This window comes from Salmo salar, chromosome 12, assembly GCF_965601325.2.
Source record: "Salmo salar chromosome 12, fSalSal1, whole genome shotgun sequence".
NCBI classification, from domain to species: Eukaryota; Metazoa; Chordata; class Actinopteri; order Salmoniformes; family Salmonidae; genus Salmo; species Salmo salar.
In genome coordinates, this window is record NC_138302.1 from 64,283,959 (window position 1) to 64,307,098 (window position 23,140).

At 38.7% G+C, this 23,140-nt stretch overlaps 2 protein-coding genes across 2 annotated transcripts; both read right to left on the reverse strand.

Annotated features, from left to right (window-relative positions):
• Positions 1-2,979: 2,979 nt before the first annotated feature.
• hoxc8ba (homeobox protein HoxC8ba) lies at positions 2,980-4,474 on the reverse strand. Its single transcript, NM_001139541.1, is given in 2 exon segments — positions 2,980-3,449; positions 4,039-4,474. Coding segments are annotated over 2 exon segments (777 nt in total). The 3' UTR covers positions 2,980-3,108.
• A 4,688-nt stretch (positions 4,475-9,162) lies between these two features.
• hoxc9ba (homeobox protein HoxC9ba) lies at positions 9,163-11,322 on the reverse strand. The gene is made up of 2 exons (NM_001139540.1): positions 10,782-11,322; positions 9,163-9,460 (listed from the first exon to the last, which is right to left on the reverse strand). Exons 1-2 carry the CDS (start codon positions 11,320-11,322, stop codon positions 9,216-9,218), a joined length of 786 nt encoding a protein of 261 aa, NP_001133012.1. The 3' UTR covers positions 9,163-9,215.
• Between the last annotated feature and the right edge of the window lie 11,818 nt (positions 11,323-23,140).

A 23,140-nucleotide genomic window follows, 5' to 3' on the forward strand; every position in this document is an offset into this window, starting at 1 on the left:
GAGGAGAGATGACTAGAAACGATTTGGTTGACCGTTTTATGTGTGAATTAATTGTCGGAGTAGAGGATCTTGTGCATTTCAGGTAAAATAACAACTCAATGTTTATATCCCAGGACAAATTAGCTAGCAACAGCAAGCTAGCTAAATAGGACAAATTAGCTAGCAAGTGCAAGCTAGCTAGCTAAATTGACATAATGTTTAATGCTTTTTGACCTGTCCCCAAATTAATGTAATTGGTTCAGAGTTTTTTTTAAATATTTTAAACTGCGTGTCGTGATCGTGTTTGGAGGAAACACAATTATGCACGGTGGCGGACGATGGCTCACGCGCGCGACCGGTTTTGGTTCCGCGTTAGGTGTTAAGCCTGTTTGAATAGATGCTTAAAATGATTAAAAGACAAAAAAGTGATTGTGAATATGCTGAATTGTCTTTGGGAAATAAAGATAGACAGGGTTTTAAAAACGTAGTAGTAATATTTCATTGAGTAAAGAAATGTGTAGGAGGCTTAACTTACCCTAACCCACAACTCAACTTACCCCATGCCCAGGGTTAGTTGTGCCAAGGGACCACTTTTCTGGGGACAAAACTGTATTTTTTGTTTGTTTTCAAAACTGTAATGTTTACATGAATTCTGACTATTTCCAGTGATGCACAACCTCCTGAAATATATGTAGATATCTTTGTTAGACAGAGTATTATATTTACCTTGACGGCGTGATCCTGAATATAAAAAATGGCTCAATTTACCCCACTCTCCCCAATTGTGATGTTTAAATGTTATCTTTCTTAGAATTCACTGATGTTAAGAAAACATCATATAATCACAAAACTGGACATAATTAAAGGTTTAGGAATGCCTAACTCTGGTTTCATTGAGGAGTCAGCTGACATTAATTGTGTGTGTGTGTGTGTGTGTGTGTGTGTGTGTGTGTGTGTGTGTGTGTGTGTGTGTGTGTGTGTGTGTGTGTGTGTGTGGTGTGTGTCGGGTGGATTATGGGCTACTGTATCAATAATGAGGAAGAGAAATTCAGGTTTTGCCATTTATTTCAACAAGTCAATGTCAAGGGTGTGTGCATTCAGAACCAACATCCCTCCTTTAACTCAAAACAATAGAAATCAAGCTTATTAATACAACAAGATATACGAAGACATACATAGAGGTCATAATCAGTGCAATACAAAAACGAGTCTATTGGATTATCACAATTATGTAATAATGTTTAAAAGTTGATGAATTATTCGAAGAAGTACAATTCCTCGTTCAGTTATAACATTGGCTGTTGGTTAAATAAATGTGCATTAGGCTACTTTAGGCAGTTTAAGTTGTTGGGACACCAATGTTTGTGACAAAGTCCAATGGCTGACTAGCTCGTCGCAGAGACACTTGTTTCAAAGATATATCAATATAGGCCTAGAACTGTACCGGCACAAGTAGCACCATAAGTATCATGCAATCAAATGCAATACATGTGTTATAGCTATAGGCCTGTCCTTGGACTGCCTTGTCACTTTCGTAAAAATGTATAGATCAACATTTTTAATGACAATACAGCTTTCTTGGTAGATGTTAACATTACCTCCAAGTGCGTCCTATTCAGGAAGTAAAGGCTTATTTCCCGATTTTCAAATCAGCAGTAGGCTAATAATCACATAAGCGTAAGTTATTGCTGCCTTATATGATTAGAATCTTTGATTTATCTAAATTATGTCAAGGATCAATAAATAGTCAATATATGGAGAATGTGTTATTTGTTTTGTTTTGATTGGCCTATCGGATAGAATAGGCCCGGGCAGTTGCAATCAAAAGCTCAGCGCTCACAATGTTTTAAAAAAAATGCATTACAATACACACACTAGTATATTTGAGACAATAATATGAAATACCTTCTAACCAATAATCCATATTGCAATTTCCCACATTATAGAGACTACTCATGACTCCAAATGTGGAATTGACAGTGGCCAATAAAAAAACTCCCATCACCCCAATAAACATACAAATCCACATAAATAATACTTTGGAGGAAAAACAAAACACAAAAACTACAAAGAATGTGTATTAATAATCAACCCTTTTCCTCGAATGACAACATTGATTGAACATTGAAACATTTCTAGCCATCCTCCGCTTGTATATTCTGTGGACCATATGAGTGTTTTGCTAGTGCTTTGTCTCTGTGTTATGCGGGCCTTTGCATCGTTTTAATCTAGATATTATAAGCAGTGATTATCCTCCTAAAAGAGAGCTATTTTCTGCAAAACAGAGCTGGGCATCGTTTCCCAGAGCCTTCGTAGCGTTAATCATCATTAGAACCTTCATATGATGTATCTTTCGTAGCCGAGGTGTTTCCAGGAGCCTTCGTTAGTATCGTGGCTCTTAACAACCTTCGTACATATAGAAGTGATCCAGACCACTCATAGAGCAGCCAAAGTGCATCGTTAAACGCTTTTTTGCCCTTCCGCGTAACTTTATTCACAGAAGATCTCCGCTAAACATGAAATCAAGATGTTTAGGCTATCTGTCTGACTGTAACTGTTGTTAACTTCAGAATGAAGTTGACTACAAATACAAAGTTGCCAAAGTATTTGCAGTTGTTAGAAACAAGGGAAGGATAACATTTCGATTAAAATGAAAACTGAGATGACTGCATTAAAATATCAATAGGCTAGATTAGCCTATATAGGCTATTTCAATCATACAGAAATCAATTTAAAGTTGAATAATTTGAGTTCTATTTTGCGACTAGGCTAATGTCTGTAATTTTTGCCTCTATGTGTTTCATGATGTGTGACAACATGTGCGCAATGATGTGCCCAGTTTGTGATTTAGTGCACTATGATTGAGTAAGCATAATAAGCGGCCTACAATAGCCCATGTGCAGGCATACATGGCAATATCTCTAAAGCTGATCCGTCGTCAGTATTGTGGAATATATGTTTTTATGTTTTAAATGTGTCTTCAAAGGATTTGTCTTACTTGTTAACTCAATAAAACGGTGGTCATAAAATGTAATCTCTCTCTCTCTCAATTCAATTTTCCGGGCCTCTCTCTCTCTCTCTACCATCTTCAACTTTAAGCCATGTAATCATAAAAAAGAGCAATTCAAATCACTCTTTTGTGTCCTCTTCCTCTCCAGTTTCCTTTTTGTCTCCTTCTTCTCCTTCACCGTCATCGTTGCCTTCATCTTCGCACTCACCCTCGCCCTCTGCCTCGCCCTCCGCCTCCATCTCTCCTCTTTGGCCCGGAAATTTGTCTTTGTTGTTCTCCTTTTTCCATTTCATCCGTCGGTTTTGGAACCAAATCTTCACCTGCCGCTCCGTCAGCCCTAAAGCGTGAGACACCTCGATCCGACGCTTACGGGTGAGGTAAGGGTTGAAGAGAAATTCCTTCTCCAACTCAAGTGTTTGGTATCGACTGTAGGTCTGTCGGCCACTGCGTCTTCCGGGGGCTATAGAATGGAAATAGCACTTACAATTAAGCAGGAATCGTTGCAAGACCTGTATGCTATTAGTTTACACTGCTATTATATATTATTTTTTTTACAAAAGATTGATTGGTGTTTGTGTGTGTGTGCCGGAGGTAGTTCGGAGAACTATTCTTGTTTGAAATCTGCTCGAGGTTGGTGACATCCACATTCAACCATACCACTGTATAGTGGTGACCTTATGTTTACAGTACATTCCAAGACTATTGCCAAGCCTCTACCGTTGAATAGCTGTAGGGATTCATGTGAAGATAAACGCCATGCCAAGTGCTTCTGCTGAAATTTCACTGAATTCGTTTTTACTGTTGTTATTCATCTCTGCTCATTTTCTAATCTGCTACTAGCGATCAACCGAGCCGCGGTGAATGGCACAGCACTGGCTCAGATGAACTGGCATTTTTGAATCATTGCGCCACGGTTAACGGATGAAGTTCTACTGAGTGATAAGTGATGATCCGAAAACGTAATCATACGTTAGCAGATGTAGGCTACATGCTATGAAAAGTACAACAACATAACCAGACAAGAGCATATTAAAACGTAGCCTACTAACCGTGCGGTCTCATCCATGGAAACATGAGACTAGGAGACGGGTTTTGATTTAGGTGGCCTTGTCCTTCTCCGAGGTTAGTGCCATTTGACGATTTACAGTCTGGGTATTGCGCCACGCTCGACTCTTGTTGGGTGCCATAAAGCGTTTGTCTCGGAAGGGCTTCGTATCCATAAAATTTTGTGGCATCTCCATGGCAAGCCAAGGCGCATGGATTCTGCTGGAAGCCTGGTGTGGAGATCCCCGGCGTCCCATTGTGGAAGAAGTCTTGGACGTGATGGGGCGGGTGCTGAAAGCCTGGCGCCGCTGCTCCCGCACCGTACACCAGCGCGTGGCTCCGGGTGACGCTTTGAGGGAACCTGCAGTCATAGTACGTTGGTTCCAACGTTTCGCCGCCTTTGTACTTGGAAAAGAGAGGGTTCACAAAATAGGAGCTCATGTTTTTCTATTCACAATGTTACAGCTGAAGAACTTGGTTTACGACCATTCCAATTACTGCCTTAGTCCTGTTCCAAACCCAATACATAAAACGAACGAAACCACAAAATCATAGAGACAGGTTTAACGAATAAGATAATAAAGCCTGTTTCCTTATTCACCACCCCTCTGTTCCAGCACTGCCCTGCTACCAATGGAAGTGCTTTGCTTTTTCTTGCTTTTTCCTTTTGCAGCTTCAAATCAGCTTCTTATGCCGTGAATGGTTGATGTGTGCTATAGCTAAAGTTGGCTAGCCCCTCCGACACACAGTCACAAGCGTTTTTGACCCCCCCCCCCCCCCCCCCACCCTCCCCACCTCTCTCCGCACCAACCGTCAACCCCCTCCCATTCTCACGGCGTGCTCGAATGTCTATACCTTGAAGCGGACTAGCAGGAAGGGACTGTGCATTTTGCTTTAAAGAACAAGAAAAAAAACATTTTCTGTAGCCTAGACTAGGCCTATATGTAAAGTATCCTTTTGTTTGGTCTTATAGGCTATGCATTGTCCATTTGAAAGAGTAGTGGTACACTTATAAGCACAAAAAATGGAAATCTAGACATTCCTCTCTAGTTTATAGGCCTACCTTTATTGCTCTTAAGAAAGTGATAAAAAAGTATTCTGACTGCTAAGGCAGGGTTTATGCATTGCGTAAATAATTTACATTCACGCACACACGTGCGCGCACACAGCCTACATCCGCACACCCAGTGGCAGTGGAATTCAGAAACGCTATTGTAGCCTATAGCCTATTGAAAGTAAAATATTTGAGTTGAAAGGGTTAACATGTAGCAAAATTGAATTTGCTAATAACACAGCGTAAATATTTTGTTTATATGGTTTTTCTATTGCCAGAATTATTTTATAATGCTTTAATAGTTGTTGATGCCATTGATGTGTTATTATTATTGTATTATTGTACATGACTTACACAATTATTAATGAAAATAAAAGTTAAATAAATGTGTTTGGTTTAATTATTTTGTCTTTCATTAAAGCAAACATAATAGAAATATTACAATATGTTTACAATAACAAAGACGACACATTAGACATTAAGTTAGGCCGAGACGTTCTGGTGTTCTTTTGAGGCCATAGCAGGTGTTTCTTAGGCTACTCAACACTAAACCTATTGGCTATCCATAAAACATATCGATACAACAGAATGAATCAGTTATAACTAAAATAATTGTTCTTCATAATAATACACCAAGAAGAAAGGAGATAGAGGCAGACAGATACACGAGCATAGTAAGACATAGGCTAGATATATTGGGTTATCGATCTTTTTTTTTTTAAAGAAGAAAAAAAAGATTGCCATTTCTCAGATAACTACTGCCCATAGTGTAGTGAAGAAAGATACTTATTCTCCTTAAAAGTTACGCATAGACTATTAATAAGAGGTAGGCTATTGACAAAAAAACGGGCCCTGTTGATTGTTCAATTTTATTCATTGGTTGTTCATCTCTACATTTTTGACTAGTATGCCTAACCATTGGTCTAGTCTGTAAGGACACCATCTACCTCCAAGTCCCCCACAGCTTCCGATACACAAGGTGAACAGGCTACACGGGCTCGAACATTTTCAATACTTAGTCAACAGCGACATCCAGTGGCCTTTTGGTGTGTTGTACTACACCAACTGGACTAGTGGTAGGCCAACAGTACTTCACTTAGCCATGAGAGAATGATTTCGTGAAATATAGGCTAGGCCTACACATAATTATAGGCCTACTCTTTCTTCAATGTTTGGGTTAGGATTAGTGTTGAGTCTGTCTAGTAGTTGTACATTGCAATTCTATTTCAATCTGGCATGATTACACTATGATCCACAATCATTTCTTGACATTTAGACAATTTGGAAGGAATAGGTGCAACTCTCGCTCACAATTAAAAAATGGATGCTTTATTGATCTAATTCTTTATTTATGCTTTATTTATCTAATCTAAGTTAAAATCATGACATTTCGAAAGTCAATGGCCTTCATCCGAATGAAAACAAAATGGGAATGGACACAATAATACTGTATATAGGAAATACAATTTAATTGACATTTAGACAAAAAAAAAACTAAGACAGAAAAACGAAATCATTGCTGAAACTTTCTTTAAAAAATTTATGTTTTATTTTTTATTATTATTATTATTATTATTATTATAAACTTCACCACCATCATCATCATTATTATTATTATTTATTAGGTTATCATACTATTGGTGGTGCTGTATGGTAGGCTGTATTATGATAGCGGAAGATTGGATATAATTACAGTATATGCCAGTATGAATCATGTCAATAGAATGATTCTACCACAAATGGGCCTATTGCTACTGCTGGTAGCTTGCTATTTGCTAACTTCTTCTAAAGATACAAATCCTATAGGCTAATAGTGAAAGTAGAAATAATAACCATTTAATAATGAGCAACGAGCATAACATTTATATAAGTCATAGCGGTCTTCATAATTGTTGGCATATGGTCATAGCAAAACTAGAAATGATGGTATGGTGGACATGTATAGGCTATACAGAAGTCATATACAGGCCAAAGTCATAAACAGATGGGTATGTGTTGAATTCAATCGAGGCTATTTCAGATTAACGGAAATGTCCATTAGACCGGGGACAGTGCAGGGTTCAAACAGAATATTGGTGCGCTGTGCTAGATTTGGAATAAAGGAAGTGCAATTTGGGCCCTTTCATGTGTTGCTCTTTCCCCCTCTGCCACATGCAGAGTGGAAAAATAAAGCGGGCGGGAGTCACGTTTGCAGTAGACAAAAACAAGTGCAATAAGCCTCCTTTAAAACGAGCACACCGTATCCTCAAATAAGAACAATAAAGTAATTTACTCCAGACGTCTAGCCAGCTCTGCCAGGTTTGCTTTGTTAGATTACATTCGAGACAAACAGTGCTGCACGAAGCAGGGTCGTAAAACCCTGCGCTCCGCGAGGGAAATGTCCAACTACACTAGGCTCTAAAATCTCTGCATGCTGTCAGTATTGTTTGTGGTACTTTTTAAAAGGAAAGCCAATTTAGTAAAGCGACCAAGAAGGAAAAATAAACGCCAGACAAGATACTTCACACATCCTCTCAAATGAATTGTTAGAACGCAAAATATGACTGGCAAATTAGCGTGGTGTCCAATGTGTCCAAAAATAGCATCATGACAAAGTGTGTGAGCAAATCTGTCGACGTTTGTTGTGGGTTATATGTCTCACATACCCACGACACATGACCATTATTACCCATCTAAACTGCAACATAGAGCGCCAACTCAGCCACAATAGCCTCGAATCAATGACCGACAGTTTGCATGACGCATTGCCCTATTGCAAAAATAATTCGAAATGTCATCGATGTGTAGGCCCTATGTTCAAGATTTGTGATGTGACAACAACACTCATATAGCCAACATTTTGATTAAACTATTGTGGAGTCCATAGCCACAAGAAGGCTAAGAAAAAACCAATAAAACAACTCACGTGGTCCAAGATCTAACAACCTTTGTTGTAAACTAGCCTACACCTTGTTTGAAATGAAGCACGGACTAAAGCCCTACATTGAGATAGGCCCATACAACGTGGTTGCACGAAATGCACTCTCAATGCACTCTGACCTAGAAAATAGGCCTTTATTATACCTGAGTCACAATAATGAAGTTATACCAGGTGGCAAGTTGTGTTAACTGATCACCAATTAGAAATGTAGCCAGGTTTAGACAGATACGGACGTGTGTACTCCAGAAAACATTTCAGTGCCAGAATGTCAACCTAAAAGCTATTCGTTGCAATAATCTGAAATGGTTATGAATGGATAACACGTATAAAGGAAGCAACGTGATGCTTTCTGAGCAATGAGTTTACACAGGGCCTCAAATGTCACCTCATTTTTCTTCCAGAACCATTCATATTGCAGAAAAAAACGTGGAGGCGGGAAGTGGTCAGGAAACGTGCATTATGAAAGGAAATAGAAAAGGAAGAATAATGAGTTAAAAGTCGCAGCTGCTTTCAATAAGACGTGGCCAGTATATCTAACAAGAATTTACTGCGTCTTGAACACTGCCATCTCCCAATGTCATTTTTGCATGTGTTAATATTTCTGATCAAGGTAAGAGTTTTTTTTACGTTTTAATAAGAATGACATAACAAATACAGAAAATTTGATTATTTGGGTTATATTTAAAGATGACCAAAATCTACAGTATACAGTATAAAGTTCAAGTGTTGAGAGAAAAAAATATTTAAGAACATACAGGCTACAACTAAATATATATTCACAGACGTAAACACAGACAAACGTTCCATGTACCTTGATGCATTTTCGTGTACAAAACACAAATTTACACTTGAATAAGATGCAACATGTACAAAAATACCCAGGTTTTGTTAAACACGTGAACAGATGAAACACCATTCACGCATAGTTATCCAACTTCATCTTACAGGCTACCTTTCTTTACCAATATCCCATTCGTGGGTCTTGACATGAAACAGTAGGCCTAATAACGAATAAATAGTCTAAACAAGCTGCATACATTCATATTGAGACGTGGGCCTAAGTTGCGCTGTGCTACTTTGCCAATAATAGGCCTAATTATATCAGATAAAAAAGGAAAATAGTATCTATCAAGAGGAGAGACCATTGCCCACAGTCCATGAGTGGCATTTTTCTGAATGTGTACGAGTCAATGTGTCCATAGGGCACGTTACGGCTCATTGGTTTCTGTCTTCTCTTTATTCATTTTCTTCATCTTCATCCGCCGATTCTGGAACCATATTTTGACCTGTCTCTCGGTCAAATTAAGGACCAGAGCGACCTCATATCGACGGTCCCTGGTAAGGTACATATTGAACAAAAACTCCTTTTCGAGTTCGAGAGTCTGATATTTTGTATATGGACACCGTTTCTTCCTTGTTGAACGAGCGTGTATCCAATTCGCCACCGGGTTGCCTGTAAAATGATAGGACAGATATAAAAGTAAATACATTGAACACTTCTGATGAACTTTTGCAGTGTTATAAACTACAAGTTACTTTAAAAGCATTATCATAAACACTTCAACACACAATAAACCAAACAGAGAGCATCATACCTCTCTTGATTTTCAGGTTTCTAAAACTACAATAAGCCCGGTTCAATATAATCCATGTACATTGTCAAGTGTGTCAACAATGTTTTCCTTAATAATTATAAATAAGTATCTCTCTTATAGACATCCATATTTTAAGAGCGTCAACAGTGCTAGAAAAGTACCGAGTCGTAAAACTGTGAGTGCGCCCGTTTGTTTTATTGGCCCATAAATGATTTTAAAAGCCTTTAGCTTCAAGTCTCGGCAGGTCTGCAACAGAGACAGCTAGATGCATTTCACCCTGGCATTCCTGTTGTGGCCTCAAATATTATGTTCTGTGTTTATTGCAGGGAGTTTGCTCGCTGTTCTCATGTTTTTCTAAGTACTGATATGAGGAACTTTCAATATCAATGGTTGTGGTCTGCGCTTAATAGGTTGCATCTCAACGTTATGTTTTGTGACTTAGGCTACTCGGCTTCGGTTGTACCAGAACTATGAATATTCACGTGAGAAATAAGCCATTATTGACTAAATAATACGGGGCAATAAACCAGTATAGATTTACATTAAATGTAAAAAAAAAACCGAGCTATTATAATCATACTGCATATAAAATCTATGGGGACTTTTGATCGTTTCTACAAGCTGTATTAGCCTTTTAGGCCTTTGGATGTGCATTTCAATCGTAGGCTATTAACCCAGAATGCAAATAATAATAATAATTACAGTAATAATAATTCATTCATAAATAATCCACTAGAAGACAAATTCTATGATTAATAGGGCCACACCTCTTGTGTATAAATCCTGCAAATGTTTCTAAGTAAAATAAAATATGCTTTTACGCACAAAATAAATGCTTTTGCGTACAAATTTGGGCCATGTAAGACAGTGGAGTTTACTAGAGATTCTAATCTCGCCAATGAAAAGCTTGTTTCCAGAGTTCCCCATTTTATAGCCGTTTTATAGCTTCTTCCTATTTTACAACCTTAAGGGGATTGGCATTTGTCCTGTCTAACACTGTCTAACAGCCCCCAGTTCCCCTTCTGTTCAAAGGGAAGGGAAAAGAGATTTCGTTTTATAGTAGGACAACAGACATGGAGCGAAAACCCCATGGAAGACGAACACCCCCAACTCACCCACAAACAAACGACTCCAATAGCCGGTTGTAAAACAGCGTAAACTGCAATGGCTTCTACTTACTTGGGTCGAATTCTGGCTTGCCGTCTTTGTGCTTTCCGGAAGCCAAAACCTCCGACTCTGGAGAAGGGATGATCTGCTGTGTCTTGTCTCGGATGTCCACGGAGGTGTTGTAGAAATAATCCGGGTATCCGTGGCGGTTAAAGGCGATGGAGTCTCCAGCACCGGGCTGAGGAAAACCATCTGTTTTGAGTCCGTAGTGTCTGCCGTTCGCAGGATAGCCTGGGAAGGATATTGTTCCAGATATGGGCTCTAGCCATGAGCGAACATACCTCGAGTCCGTTCCAATGTGAGGTTGGTGGGTGTATGGGTGGTATACCACTGAAGACTGGGGGTGAACTGGGCCCCAGGAGGAGGTAAAGACAGAAGGTTTCGGCGCAAAACTGCAGGAGGGATATTCGGAGCACTCTGGTGCTAGTGTCGTCGGTCGAGAACCGGCGGGGAGAAGCTCTGGGGCTGAGAACCGCGATGTCAGCACATCCTCGCTCTCATGGTTTATCAAAGAATCCACATAATAATTGTTTATGGGACCCGTGGTCGACATGACGATGCCTCTCGTCTCTTTAACATGCATCCGATTATTATATAGACTGTATGTGTACTTTAAAACAAATCTTACCCGTAGAACAATCAAGCCAGGTAATTATTTATTCTGGGGTTCTTCGACTCTCATTGGCCACCGCTGAACACGTGATTATATTTACCCCAAAATTATACAGTCGATTAATGCGCATGCACTCCTAGGACTGTGATGTACCTCAGACATTTGAATGCTATTTATGTATAGGATTTCTATTGTATGAGCAATCATTAAGACGGATTCAACACCTATCATTTTTTCGTTTTTCTTTGTCTTAAAAAAATGGAGAACGGTAGGCTATATCTCCTCGTATTGGAGCATGAGGTACATCGATCACAGAGCACGAGACCCTATTTCTCGACGTAATTTGTCTTTGCCGACCATAATCTAAATGATAACTTTGACATTTGAGGGATATTCTTAAAGTAAAACAATTTAGGAAAATACGAATGCCTTTTTTCCTTTAGAGTTGTTCCAATCTTAATGCACCGTGGACTTCAGTGGTAATAACATCGCTGTAACATGCACAATAGCGAAAAGAGATTAAAGATCCAATAATAGAATAACATAACCCACATGTTTGATTCACATGAGGCTTTTATGTTGTAGATACCAGTTAATGGAGTCTAAAACTTTGTTTCTGTGTAGATTCGGAACTCTTGCCCACCACTGTTGCCTAATTCGGATAGAGGCCGCTCGTGTTTTTATGTCCCTCAATAAATGTTTATGAGGACCATTTGATTGTTCATAAATGTGTCGTTAATAAAAAACAACTGATTAATTCATATTATCGCATAAACATAAATTCAACATAGACGAAGAACAAGAAGCAAATTACAACGATTGCTAGAATTACAATATAAAAACAACGCCATTCCACGACAATTTAATGCAGGAAAAAAAATCACATGCTAAACCTATGCATCAGAAAGGAGTTGGGAATCCGTGGTCTGAGGGACAAGTCAGAGTAGGCCTAGACATAGGCCTATCCATAAAATAAAATGTTGGTTGGATGGTGTGTCGATAACAGCAAATAACGGAGACCTACCACAACACAGTGTATTTTTGATCATGTAGGCTAGTCAGTCCCTATTAATATTTTGACTGAGTGCTTTGTGGAGTAAGTACAGTTTAAATTGGGTTTAAGTGGTAATATTGCGGTAAATCTGGTGTGCAGTTAAGGGTGACACTGTTCTCCTCTCTTGGGTGTTGACTTTGCTATTTCGCGCCCACGAGTTTGTGTGCATGCTCCACTACACATGCACCTCCCAACCTCACACTTTAAGTTGTGGTCATCAGGGAAAATAAAGCATAATAAGTCAATTGAATAACCTTACAAAAATAACAAACCTGCAATTGCCACCTGATCTCTTTAAGAAACGTTTGGTATGGGTAGCCTACATCTGGTAATCTATATACGTGTGTTAGTAACATTGGCTACTATTTATTCATGATGATCCATTGGGGGAGATGATAGGCTATATTATAGGAAATTGGCCAGATAACTTCTCCTAAGCCAAGGAGGCATGCATGATGTTCTAGGACACTCCGCAGTGCGGTGTCTTGGCGTCGGATGACCAGTCATTGTAATTCAGTCTGGGCTAGGCCTAATATTCCTTTTGGCGCAACACGTCAGTCTGCGTTTCTCTCTTTTCACGGAAAATAGGATACCAAGGCTCAAATGACCTTCTATTCAGAAATGCAATAAACTACAAATGCAATAACACTTGAATTGTAAAGGACCTTGTCACTTGTATTTTTACAATGCTGTCTTTTGAAACCTCATGGAAAAGATGTCCAACTGGATTAAGCCATTTCGATGAATCAATGCAATAAGCCTAACAACTAGGCCTCCAGACTAGCTACGACTCTGTGACTGTTGTCAACGAAAGAAAAAACAAACATTGACGTCTTCTCCAATCTGAAACTGAATCAATCGCCTTTGTTAAATGATCAGCCTAAGATGTTAAAATATAATTTGCTGGACACGATGTAGCCTTGTGCCATGCTGATAATCAAAAAGCTATATTAAGTGCTATATCAAACACCAAATGTTGGAAAAAGTAGGTCTAGGCTTATGTTTATTTGGTGGACCTATCAATCACACTCAAATGTACACATTAGTATTTGGTAGGTTCCTATCCAGATTATACTTGTAGCCTAGAGGGGTTCGAACATAGGTGTATACTGTAGGTCATGGACTGAGGTGGTCATGACTTCATCTGCAAAAATTGATGAGTAGATGGAAATGGTTATAAAGACAGGCGATAGGGTGTGTCTGTTGTATAATCGGTTGTCTTGCTATCTATTACTGGCATCTGCGAACCAAAGTTAACAATGATGATCAGCGGACGTCAAGTACACACCCAACAACTAACGCAGACGAGAAATTACTGCGTAGCACTATTTTTTATTAATAAGATAATATCAATATTATTCTCAATGCAACTGTCAATAGCCAATCAAAATGCAACTTTGGAAAGACTAGGCCTATACAAAATATTATGTTATTATCGATAATTGCTCCCCTTTGATTATTTTAGGCCTAGGCCTAATATCTGGATTAACTGTTAACCTACACTACCGTTCAAAGGTTTGGGGTCACTTAGAAATGTCCTTGTTTTTGAAAGAAAATCTATTTTTTTTGTCGATTAAATTAACATCAAACTGATCAGAAATACAGTGTAGACATTGTTAATGTTGTAAATGACTATTGTAGCTGAAAACGGCAGATTTTTTATGGAATATCTATATAGGCATACAGAGGCCTATTATTAGCAATCACCACTCATGTGTTCCAATGGCACGTTGTGTTAGCTAATCCAAGTCTATCATTTTAAAAGTCTAATTGATCATTAGAAAACCCTTTTGCAATTATGTTAGCACAGCAGAAAACTGTTGTCTTGATTAAAGAAGCAATAAAGCTGTCATTCTTTAGACTATTTGAGTATCTGGAGCATCAGCATTTGTGGGTTCGATTACAGGCTAAAAATGTCCAGAAACAAAGAACTTCCTTCTGAAACTCGTCAGTCTATTCTTGTTCTGAGAAATGAAGGCTATTCCATGCGAGAAATTGCCAAGAAACTGAAGATCTCATACAACGCTGTGTACTACTCCCTTCACAGAACAGTGCAAACTGTCTCTAACCAGAATAGAAAGAGAAGTGGGAGGCCCCGGTGCACAACTGAGCAACAGGGCAAGTATATTGGAGTCTCTAGTTTGAGAAACAGACGCCTCACAAGTCCTCAACTGGCAGCTTCATTAAATAGTACCCGCAAAACACCAGTCTCAACGTCAACAGTGAAGAGGCGACTCTGGGATGCTGGCCTTCTAGACAAATGGTGATGCTCCAGATACTCAACTAGTCTAAAGAAGGCCAGTTTTATTGCTTCTTTAATCAGGACAACAGTTTTCTGCTGTGCTAACATAATTGCAAAAGGGTTTTCTAATGATCAATTAGACTTTTAAAATGAAATGATAAACTTGGATTAGCTAACACAACGTGCCATTGGAACAGATGGTTGCTGATAATGGGCCTCTGTAAGCCTATGTAGATATTCCATTAAAAATCTGCCGTTTCCAGCTACAATAGTCATTTACAACATTAACAATGTCTACACTGTATTTCTGACCAATTTGATGTTATTTTAATGGACCAAAAATTAGCTTTTCTTTCAAAAACAAGGACATTTCTAAGTGGCCCCAAACATTTGAACGGTAGTGTACAGTCGTGGCCAAAAGTTTTGAGAATGACACAAATATGAATTTTTACAAAGTCTGCTGCCTCAGTTTGTATGATGGCAATATGCATATACTCCAGAATGTTATGAAAAGGGATCAAATGAATTGCGATTAATTGCAAAGTCCCTCTTTGCCATGCAAATGAACTGAATCCCCCAAAAAACATTTCCACTGCATTTCAGCACTGCCACAAAAGGACCAGCTGACATCATGTCAGTGATTCTCTCGTTAACACAGGTGTGAGGGTTGACGAGGACAAGGCTGGAGATCACTCTGTCATGCTGATTGAGTTTGAATAACAGACTGAAAGCTTCAAACGGAGGGTGGTGCTTGGAATCATTGTTCTTCCTCTGTCAACCATGGTTACCTGCCAGGAAACACGTGCCGTCATCATTGCTTGCACAAAAAGGGCTTCACAGGCAAGGATATTGCTGCCAGTAAGACTGCACCTAAATCAACCATTTATCGGATCATCAAGAACTTCAAGGAGAGCGGATCAATTGTTGTGAAGAAGGCTTCAGGGCGCCCAAGAAAGACCAGCAAGTGCCAGGACCATCTCCTAAAGTTGATTCAGCTGCGGGATCAGGGCACCACCAGTACAGAGCTTGCTCAGGAATGGCAGCAGGCAGGTGTGAGTGCATCTGCACGCATAGTGAGGCGAACACTTTTGGAGGATGGCCTGGTGTCAAGTACGGCAGCAAAGAAGCCATTTCTCTCCAGGAAAAACATCAGGGACAGACTGTTATTCTGCAAAATGTACAGGGATTGGACTGCTGAGGACTGGGGTAAAGTCATTTTCTCTGATGAATCTCCTTTCCGATTGTTTGGGGCATCCGGAAAAAAAGCTTGTCCAGACAAGACAAGGTGAGCGCTACCATCAGTCCTATGTCATGCCAACAGTAAAGCATCCTGAGACCATTCATGTGTGGGTTTGCCTCTCAGCCAGGTGATTGGGCTCTCTCACAATTTTGCCTAAGAACACAGCTATGAATAAAGAATTGACCAACACATCCTCCGAGAGCAACTTCTCCCAACCATCCAGGAACACTTTGGTGATGAACAATGCCTTTTCCAGCATGATGGAGCACCTTGCCATAAGGAAAAAGTGATAACTAAGTGGCTCGGGAAACAAAACATAGATATTTTGGGTCCATGGCCAGGAAACTCTCAAGAACTTAATCCAATTGAGAACTTGAGGTCAATCCTCAAGAGGTGGGTGGACAAACAAAACCCCACAAATTCTGACAAACTCCAAGCATTGGTTATGCTGGAATTGGCTGACATCAGTCAAGATGTGGCCCAGAAGTTAATTGACAGCATGCCAGGGCAGATTGCAGAGGTCTTGAAAAAGAAGGGTCAACACTGCAAATATTGACTCTTTGCATCAACTTCATGTAATTGTCAATAAAAGCCTTTGACACTTATGAAATGCTTGTAATTATACTTCAGTATTCCATAATAACATCTGACAAAAATATCTAAAGGCACTGAAGCAGCAAACTTTGTGGAAATTAATATTTGTGTCATTCTCAAAACTTTTGGCCACGACTGTATATATAAACAAGAATGTATCTCAAAGCCAAACGTTTACCATGAGAATTGCTTTTGGTTTTGGCCACTATTCGTGTGCATAAATGCTGTATGTTATGCGTAAAAGTAGATGGAAAAAAGCACTTTGCATTTCCTATAAACCTAAACTTAGTCTATATCTCAATTTCAATTATGATCTTCATTGTCTTATGATCTTGGTGGTCGAGATATTGCAGAGATTCTGTAAACGTATGTCTCAAAATATGAATAGGTGGTAGGCAAATAGCCTGCATATCATGCAAAGTATCCATATGTTCCTCTGTATCAGCAAAATGCAACAAAATAGTGAAAGATATCTCCAAGACTGCTGTGACCTGCAAGGCCTATGGTCTATTTACACATACATTACAGCTTCATGGACAAATGAGCCCCCTCTCAAATAATATATCACAAGGAGCCAACCACTATAGACCTATATGACTATCAATTCTGCTACTATAGTAGTACCATATGGGTACTAGTAATAATAGGCTAATACTAGCCTACTAGTAACAAACAAAATCCTGATTTGAAAAAGCAATACCTTGTATTCCTGTGAATGAACATTCATTTTCAATTTACATTTTTTGTAATTTAGCTTCTGCTCTTAGGCATTCATCTTAAGATAGCAAGGTGAGACAACATATCACAATCGTAGCAAATACATTTTCCGTCAACAAAGTACTTATCAGCAAAGAGAGTGCTAGTAGGAAAAGACAAGTGCATTTTTCTTCAGTGTAGATCACTGGTGGGAGACAGGTTAAAGAATACATTTTAAGCCTTAAGATAATTAAGACATGGATTGTGTATGTGTGCCATTCAGAGGGTGAATGGGCAAGACAAAAGATGAAGTGCCTTTGAACAGGGTATGGTAGTAGGTGTCATTGGCATGGGGATTTTTTAAGATATGCTTTAAAGAGGTAGATTTTCACAAGTTATATACGCTGAGTGTACAAAGCATTAGAAACACCTTCCTAATATTGTGTTGCACCCCCTTTTGCCCTCAGAACAGCCTCAGTTCATTGGGGCATGGACTCTACATGCTGGCAAAAGCGTTTCACAGGGATGCTGGTCCATGTGGACTCCAATGCTTCCTACTAGTGGCATGTAGGCTGGATGTCCTTTGGGTGGTGGACCATTCTTGAAACACACAGGAAACTCTTGAGCGTGAAAAACCCAGTAGCGTTGCAGTTCTTGACAGAAACCGGTGCGCCTGGCACCTACTACCATACCCCGTTCAAAAGCACTTCAATCTTTTGTCTTGCCCATTCACCCTATGAATGGCACTCATGCACAATCCATGTCTCAATTATCTCAAGGCTTAAAAATCCTTCTTTAACCTGTCTCCTCCCCTTCATCTACACTGATTGAAGTGGATTTAACAAGTGACATCAATAAGGGATCATAGCTTTCACCTGGATTCACCTGGCCAGGCTATGTCGTGGAACGTGGAAAGAACAGGTGTTCTTAATGTTTTGTAAACTCAGTGTATATTCCATAGTTTAATGTGTAAATACAACAGGGTATCACTCAGACAGTGTGCTTTCTTGCCTGGAAGGTTGATTAAAAAAACTTTGTCAAATGTTTTTTGTTGTTGTTGCAATAAACTATGTAAGGTTATATGGTGCATTTTCTGCATTTTAGTACCAACTATAGCAAAGAACTTCCGTAGAAATCAAATATTCTTTCTTATGAGGAATAAGTGTGATTACCATCTCAATGGTAAGTATACAGTAGATTACGTGAATGATAATGTAACATTTATAATTCTATGTTCTATAAATCGGTTAATCAGCCATATGGAATATTTTAGAATGCAAATGTTGTTTTGTAGGATATATAATTCCAGATGTTTGTGTGTAGGCCTATCCCACATGTATGCCTGCCGCGCTAGCGCATTTGGAGAAATGTAAATACCGGGTTCTAGTTAGCGCTTTATTGAGTTGTGACGGTGTAGGACCAGTATTGCACTCTTGTTAATACGTCATTCATATTCTATTTATTTACAGATCTACATACATGTAAGCCTTCACATGTTTTTTGTAACATTATCCATGTCAGCCTTTCTCCCTTTTTTGTGACCTTAAAATGAACAAATAAACAGTGAACGTTGAGCATTTGCGTCCAATGTGATTTCTTGAAATAAACCAGGATAGATGTTGACTCCATTTCAATCAACTCAACATTATAAGAGATATAAGGACGCGTTTAGACAGGCAACCTAATTCTGATCTTATATCCACTTTGACCAACCACATCGAATCTTTTCACATCGGATTTTTTTCAGAGCTGATCTGATTGGTCAAAAGATCAATTAGTGAGAGAAAAAAAAATCTGAATTGGTGTGTTTGTCTAAAGGTGGCCTTAGATCCTCTTAAAAAGATTCAGGGATGGATCTTTTCCATTTCAAGTTCCTTAAATAAAATATCTGGATCTGAAATCAAATTAACATAACAACGTTTATATAATATTGGGAAGATGCAATCGAACCAACACACACACACACTTTCTTACGTTTCTTGCATTATTACATACAGCCGAATATACTTAAAATAGATAGGATGCTGTACTTTGGTTCATCATCACCCATTTTAGTGCATTTCAGCACCATGCGGTTGCTAAGAAAACGAAATGGCCACACCGCATGCAACATTGGTCAACTCCATAGTCTAGTGCAAGGCATGTAAACATGGGGCCTTGACTTCTATCACCGCTACAGCTGTATTGGCTATATTATTCAGCCACATGGGAGTGTTAAAACACTCAACAACGTGCTAAGAGGAATTACAACTGGAATCAGATGAATGTGCACGTAGATACGAATATTGATAATCAATGCGAATCAGCCAATCTACGCTCACCATTTGCCTAGTAGGCCTAATTTAAGGTGAAATCACTGCCTATTTAATATAGATCCAAGTGTTTAAGTATTCATTTACCAAATGTATGTGGACACCTGCTAGTCGAACATCTCTTTTTTTATTATTGACATTAAAATGCCTCCACTCTTCTGGGAAGGCAAAAAATGTTAAAAATTGAACTGTATTTAAGATGTGAGGTAATTTCATTTCAACAAATCTGTAATTATAGGATACCCTGACTGTTTACTGACTGATGCTCATAATGTAGCCTATTTTTTATTAAATCATCCATTTGAGTACATTAGCAACGTGTGGCTCAGTTGGTAGAGCATGGTGTTTGCAACGCCAGGGTTGTGGGTTCGATTCCCACGGGGGTCCAGTACGGGGAAAAAATGTCTGAAATGTATCTATTCACTACTGTAAGTCGCTCTGGATAAGAGCGTCTGCTAAATGACTAAAATGTTAATGTTATTGAAAACATTAGTCATCAGTAGGTATTAGAAAGGTAGAATATTAGCAAAGATGGTGGGACTACCTTTCATTAAAACCTGATGTTTTCTTTCTTTGACCTTCAGCCGACAAAACTTTCATCCTTGTATAAGAGGATTGAAAGAATTATGTTTATGTTTATAGCATCGTCAGTACTTTTGTTATTTCCAATAAAAAAAGAATGATCCTTGATTAATGATAACATCAAGAACAGAACACTGTGACAGCTCAGTGCGCGCCAGCAGGTGGTATTAGAATTGATCTTGAAGGTAACGTGCATGTGAGTCTGTGTGTCTGTCTCTCTCGCTAGATGTGTGTGTGTGTGTGTGTGTGTGTGTGTGTGTGTGTGTGTGTGTGTGTGTGTGTGTGTGTGTGTGTGTGTGTGTGTGTGTGTGTGTGTGTGTGTGTGTGTGTGTGTGTGTGTGTGTGTGTGTGTGTGTGTGTGTGTGTGTGTGTGTGTGTGTAAGAGAAGAAGTGGAAATAAGAAAAAGGTATTTCCACAATAATTACATTTAGCCTACATTTTAGTCATTTAGCAGACGCAGTTAATGCATTGATCTTAAGACAGGGGCGGCAGATAGTCTAGTGGTTAGAGCGTTGGGCCAGTAACCGAAAAGTTGCTAGATCGAATCCCAGAGCTGACAAGGTAAAAATCTTTCGTTCTGCTCCTGAACAAGGCACTTAACCCCAAGTTCCCCGGTAGGCCGTCATTGTAAATAAGAAGTTGTTCTTAACTGACTTGCATAGTTAAATAAAGGTAAAATAAATAAACTAATAGCTAGGTGAGACAACCACATCCTAGTTCAACAGTCACATTCGCTCAAGCTTTCATAAATCCTGAAATGTAGATAAACAGTTATAAACTAATATTCAGTATGAACCCAGAAATATTTTTCAGTTGTTGTTTGTTAAATCAACGGAATACATTCTGGAATTATATGCCAATTTAATGTTGCTGGCGATAAGAGAGTGTATGTGTGTATGTATTTATATTTTATATAAATGCATAACATACGTTTAGGCTTATACCTCTGCCGTGGGATACAAAATTAGAGCCGTCGGGATTGGAAGAATGCTGTTTATTACAGACGTTCATTTGGTGGAGTTGGAGTAACATTGCGAACTCGTAAACGCATTTAAAGCCACCACTTAAAGGCCTTACTGAAAGGAAACGTTTGAATAAAAGCTATCATATAGTAAAGACATTCATATTAGGGCAGCAATTCGGCGTTGAAGCATTGCCTAGGCCTACTTTCTTTTACGAGGGTTACTTTTGAAGACTATATATAAATGGCAGAAATTGATTTGGTCACGGAAACGGCCACCGCACGGCGGATTAATGAAGGGCCTAATAATATTCCAATAAGTCCTATTGAGTCCTCGCATTGGTATTGCATCCCTGCAGACAGACATCAAGCCAGATCACGCTGTCAATGAAACACGTTCCGTCTGTGGTCCGTGCGTAAAAGTGAACGCAAGCATCTGGCAAACAACAATATCAGCCAATATATAAATATATATATATACCTATTTTATACAGGGAGTCACATTAAGACCCATGTCTGTTTTACAAGTGATCCATGACATACACAACATACTTAATATACTAAATACTAAATATACAGATCAGGGAAGAGCCAATCAATATATGTGCTCACGGGGCCAACATTTGCTCTGGCCTATGTTTGTGGTAAATGTCAATGTATGTCGTTCATGGATGATTTCAATTACATTTTGTCAAATGTTCGTGGTGATTAAGACAAAAGAGCTAGCAGCCTAATAGGTCAACACCTTCATTCTGCATGATGAAACCTGATATCATGCAGATGGTGACGGCTCAGACAGGGTGTACTTCTATCAACCCATTAAACTAGTAATATCCAAAACACAGTCATTATACATCAGGCCTGGGTTCAAATACGGTTTCAAATAGCTCAATTACTTTCACATACATTCGAAGTAAATATTAAGATGTTATTTTATTTGAAAAGACAAGTACAATATTTTAATGTAGGCCAACTTGGAAAGTATTTGAAACTACTCAAATACTCTGACTCAAATACACTCTCATACATTTAACGCGGGTATTTGAAAATAGTATTTGAAAATACTGTCAAATACAATTTGGTAGACTATTTGTTTTTGACAAATAAAAATTAAGAACAATTATTTGTTTTGGCCTGTGTAGGCCCATTTGAAAATACTCAAATACACAGATTTTTTTTTTTAAATACCAGATTTTGAATCCAGGTCTTACTATTATACAATAGGCCTACAATAGGCGATAATATACAAATACACATTGGCCTATATTTGTTACAATGTAACATAGGCCAATTGTAATTGTTAGTGAATTATAGGCAACGCCTATTGGATAAATGATGTATGTCTCATTTTACGAAATAATGATTTATTTCTTTGCTTCCGTCACTCAATTTAGTGTCATATGAAACGGAGATCAGTCACTTTATGTAGCAAAAACGTTGAGAGAAATTCATAACGGCAAATTTAAGAACGCAAAAAGGCCCAGATCTAGTCTACTAAATCGGTTCAAGTAGACACAAGAGCGTGCTGCACATGTCTGTTCCGTGACCATTCGATAAACATAAGACCGTCGGGATGTAATGTTCATTTAATGTTTCAAAATGGTTTATGTAGCAAACCCATGTTTAGGGCTAATTACAATTTTGCTTAGGCTATTTTAGCTGAGATGAAGTGCAAAAGAGAAAGCAAGCCCACCTAAATGACGAATTCAGTTAATATAAAACATGCGCTAATAACCTTGAGGGTCATTTTAATAGACATGTTCTTTTATTATTATTTAATGATCATACAAATGACGTGATAAGGACACTAATATCATATGAAAAAAATATGATAGATAAAGACACTATCATGATCAAGTCTAACTATTCCAACAAAAGCATAGCTAAATTAGTCTAGAGATGAGACTTGGATTTTCACTACTTGGCAGATGTCCCATATAGGCACCTGGAGACGGTCTTGGAATGCTGATTACCATCCTTAAAACACCTCCGGTCAATAATCCCGTCTGCAAGGCTAGACCTCAAAAGTCTGCGCCACAACACAAAGCTGAAAGGATTTTACCCCGTGATGTTTAC

Coding starts and splice junctions, on each gene's coding strand:
- hoxc9ba (NM_001139540.1), bottom strand. CDS start 11,322: ATGTCGACCACGGGTCCCATAAACAATTATTATGTGGATTCTTTGATA. Junction 9,461..10,781: donor CAAGCCAGAATTCGACCCAA/GTAAGTAGAAGC, acceptor ATCATTTTACAG/GCAACCCGGTGGCGAATTGG.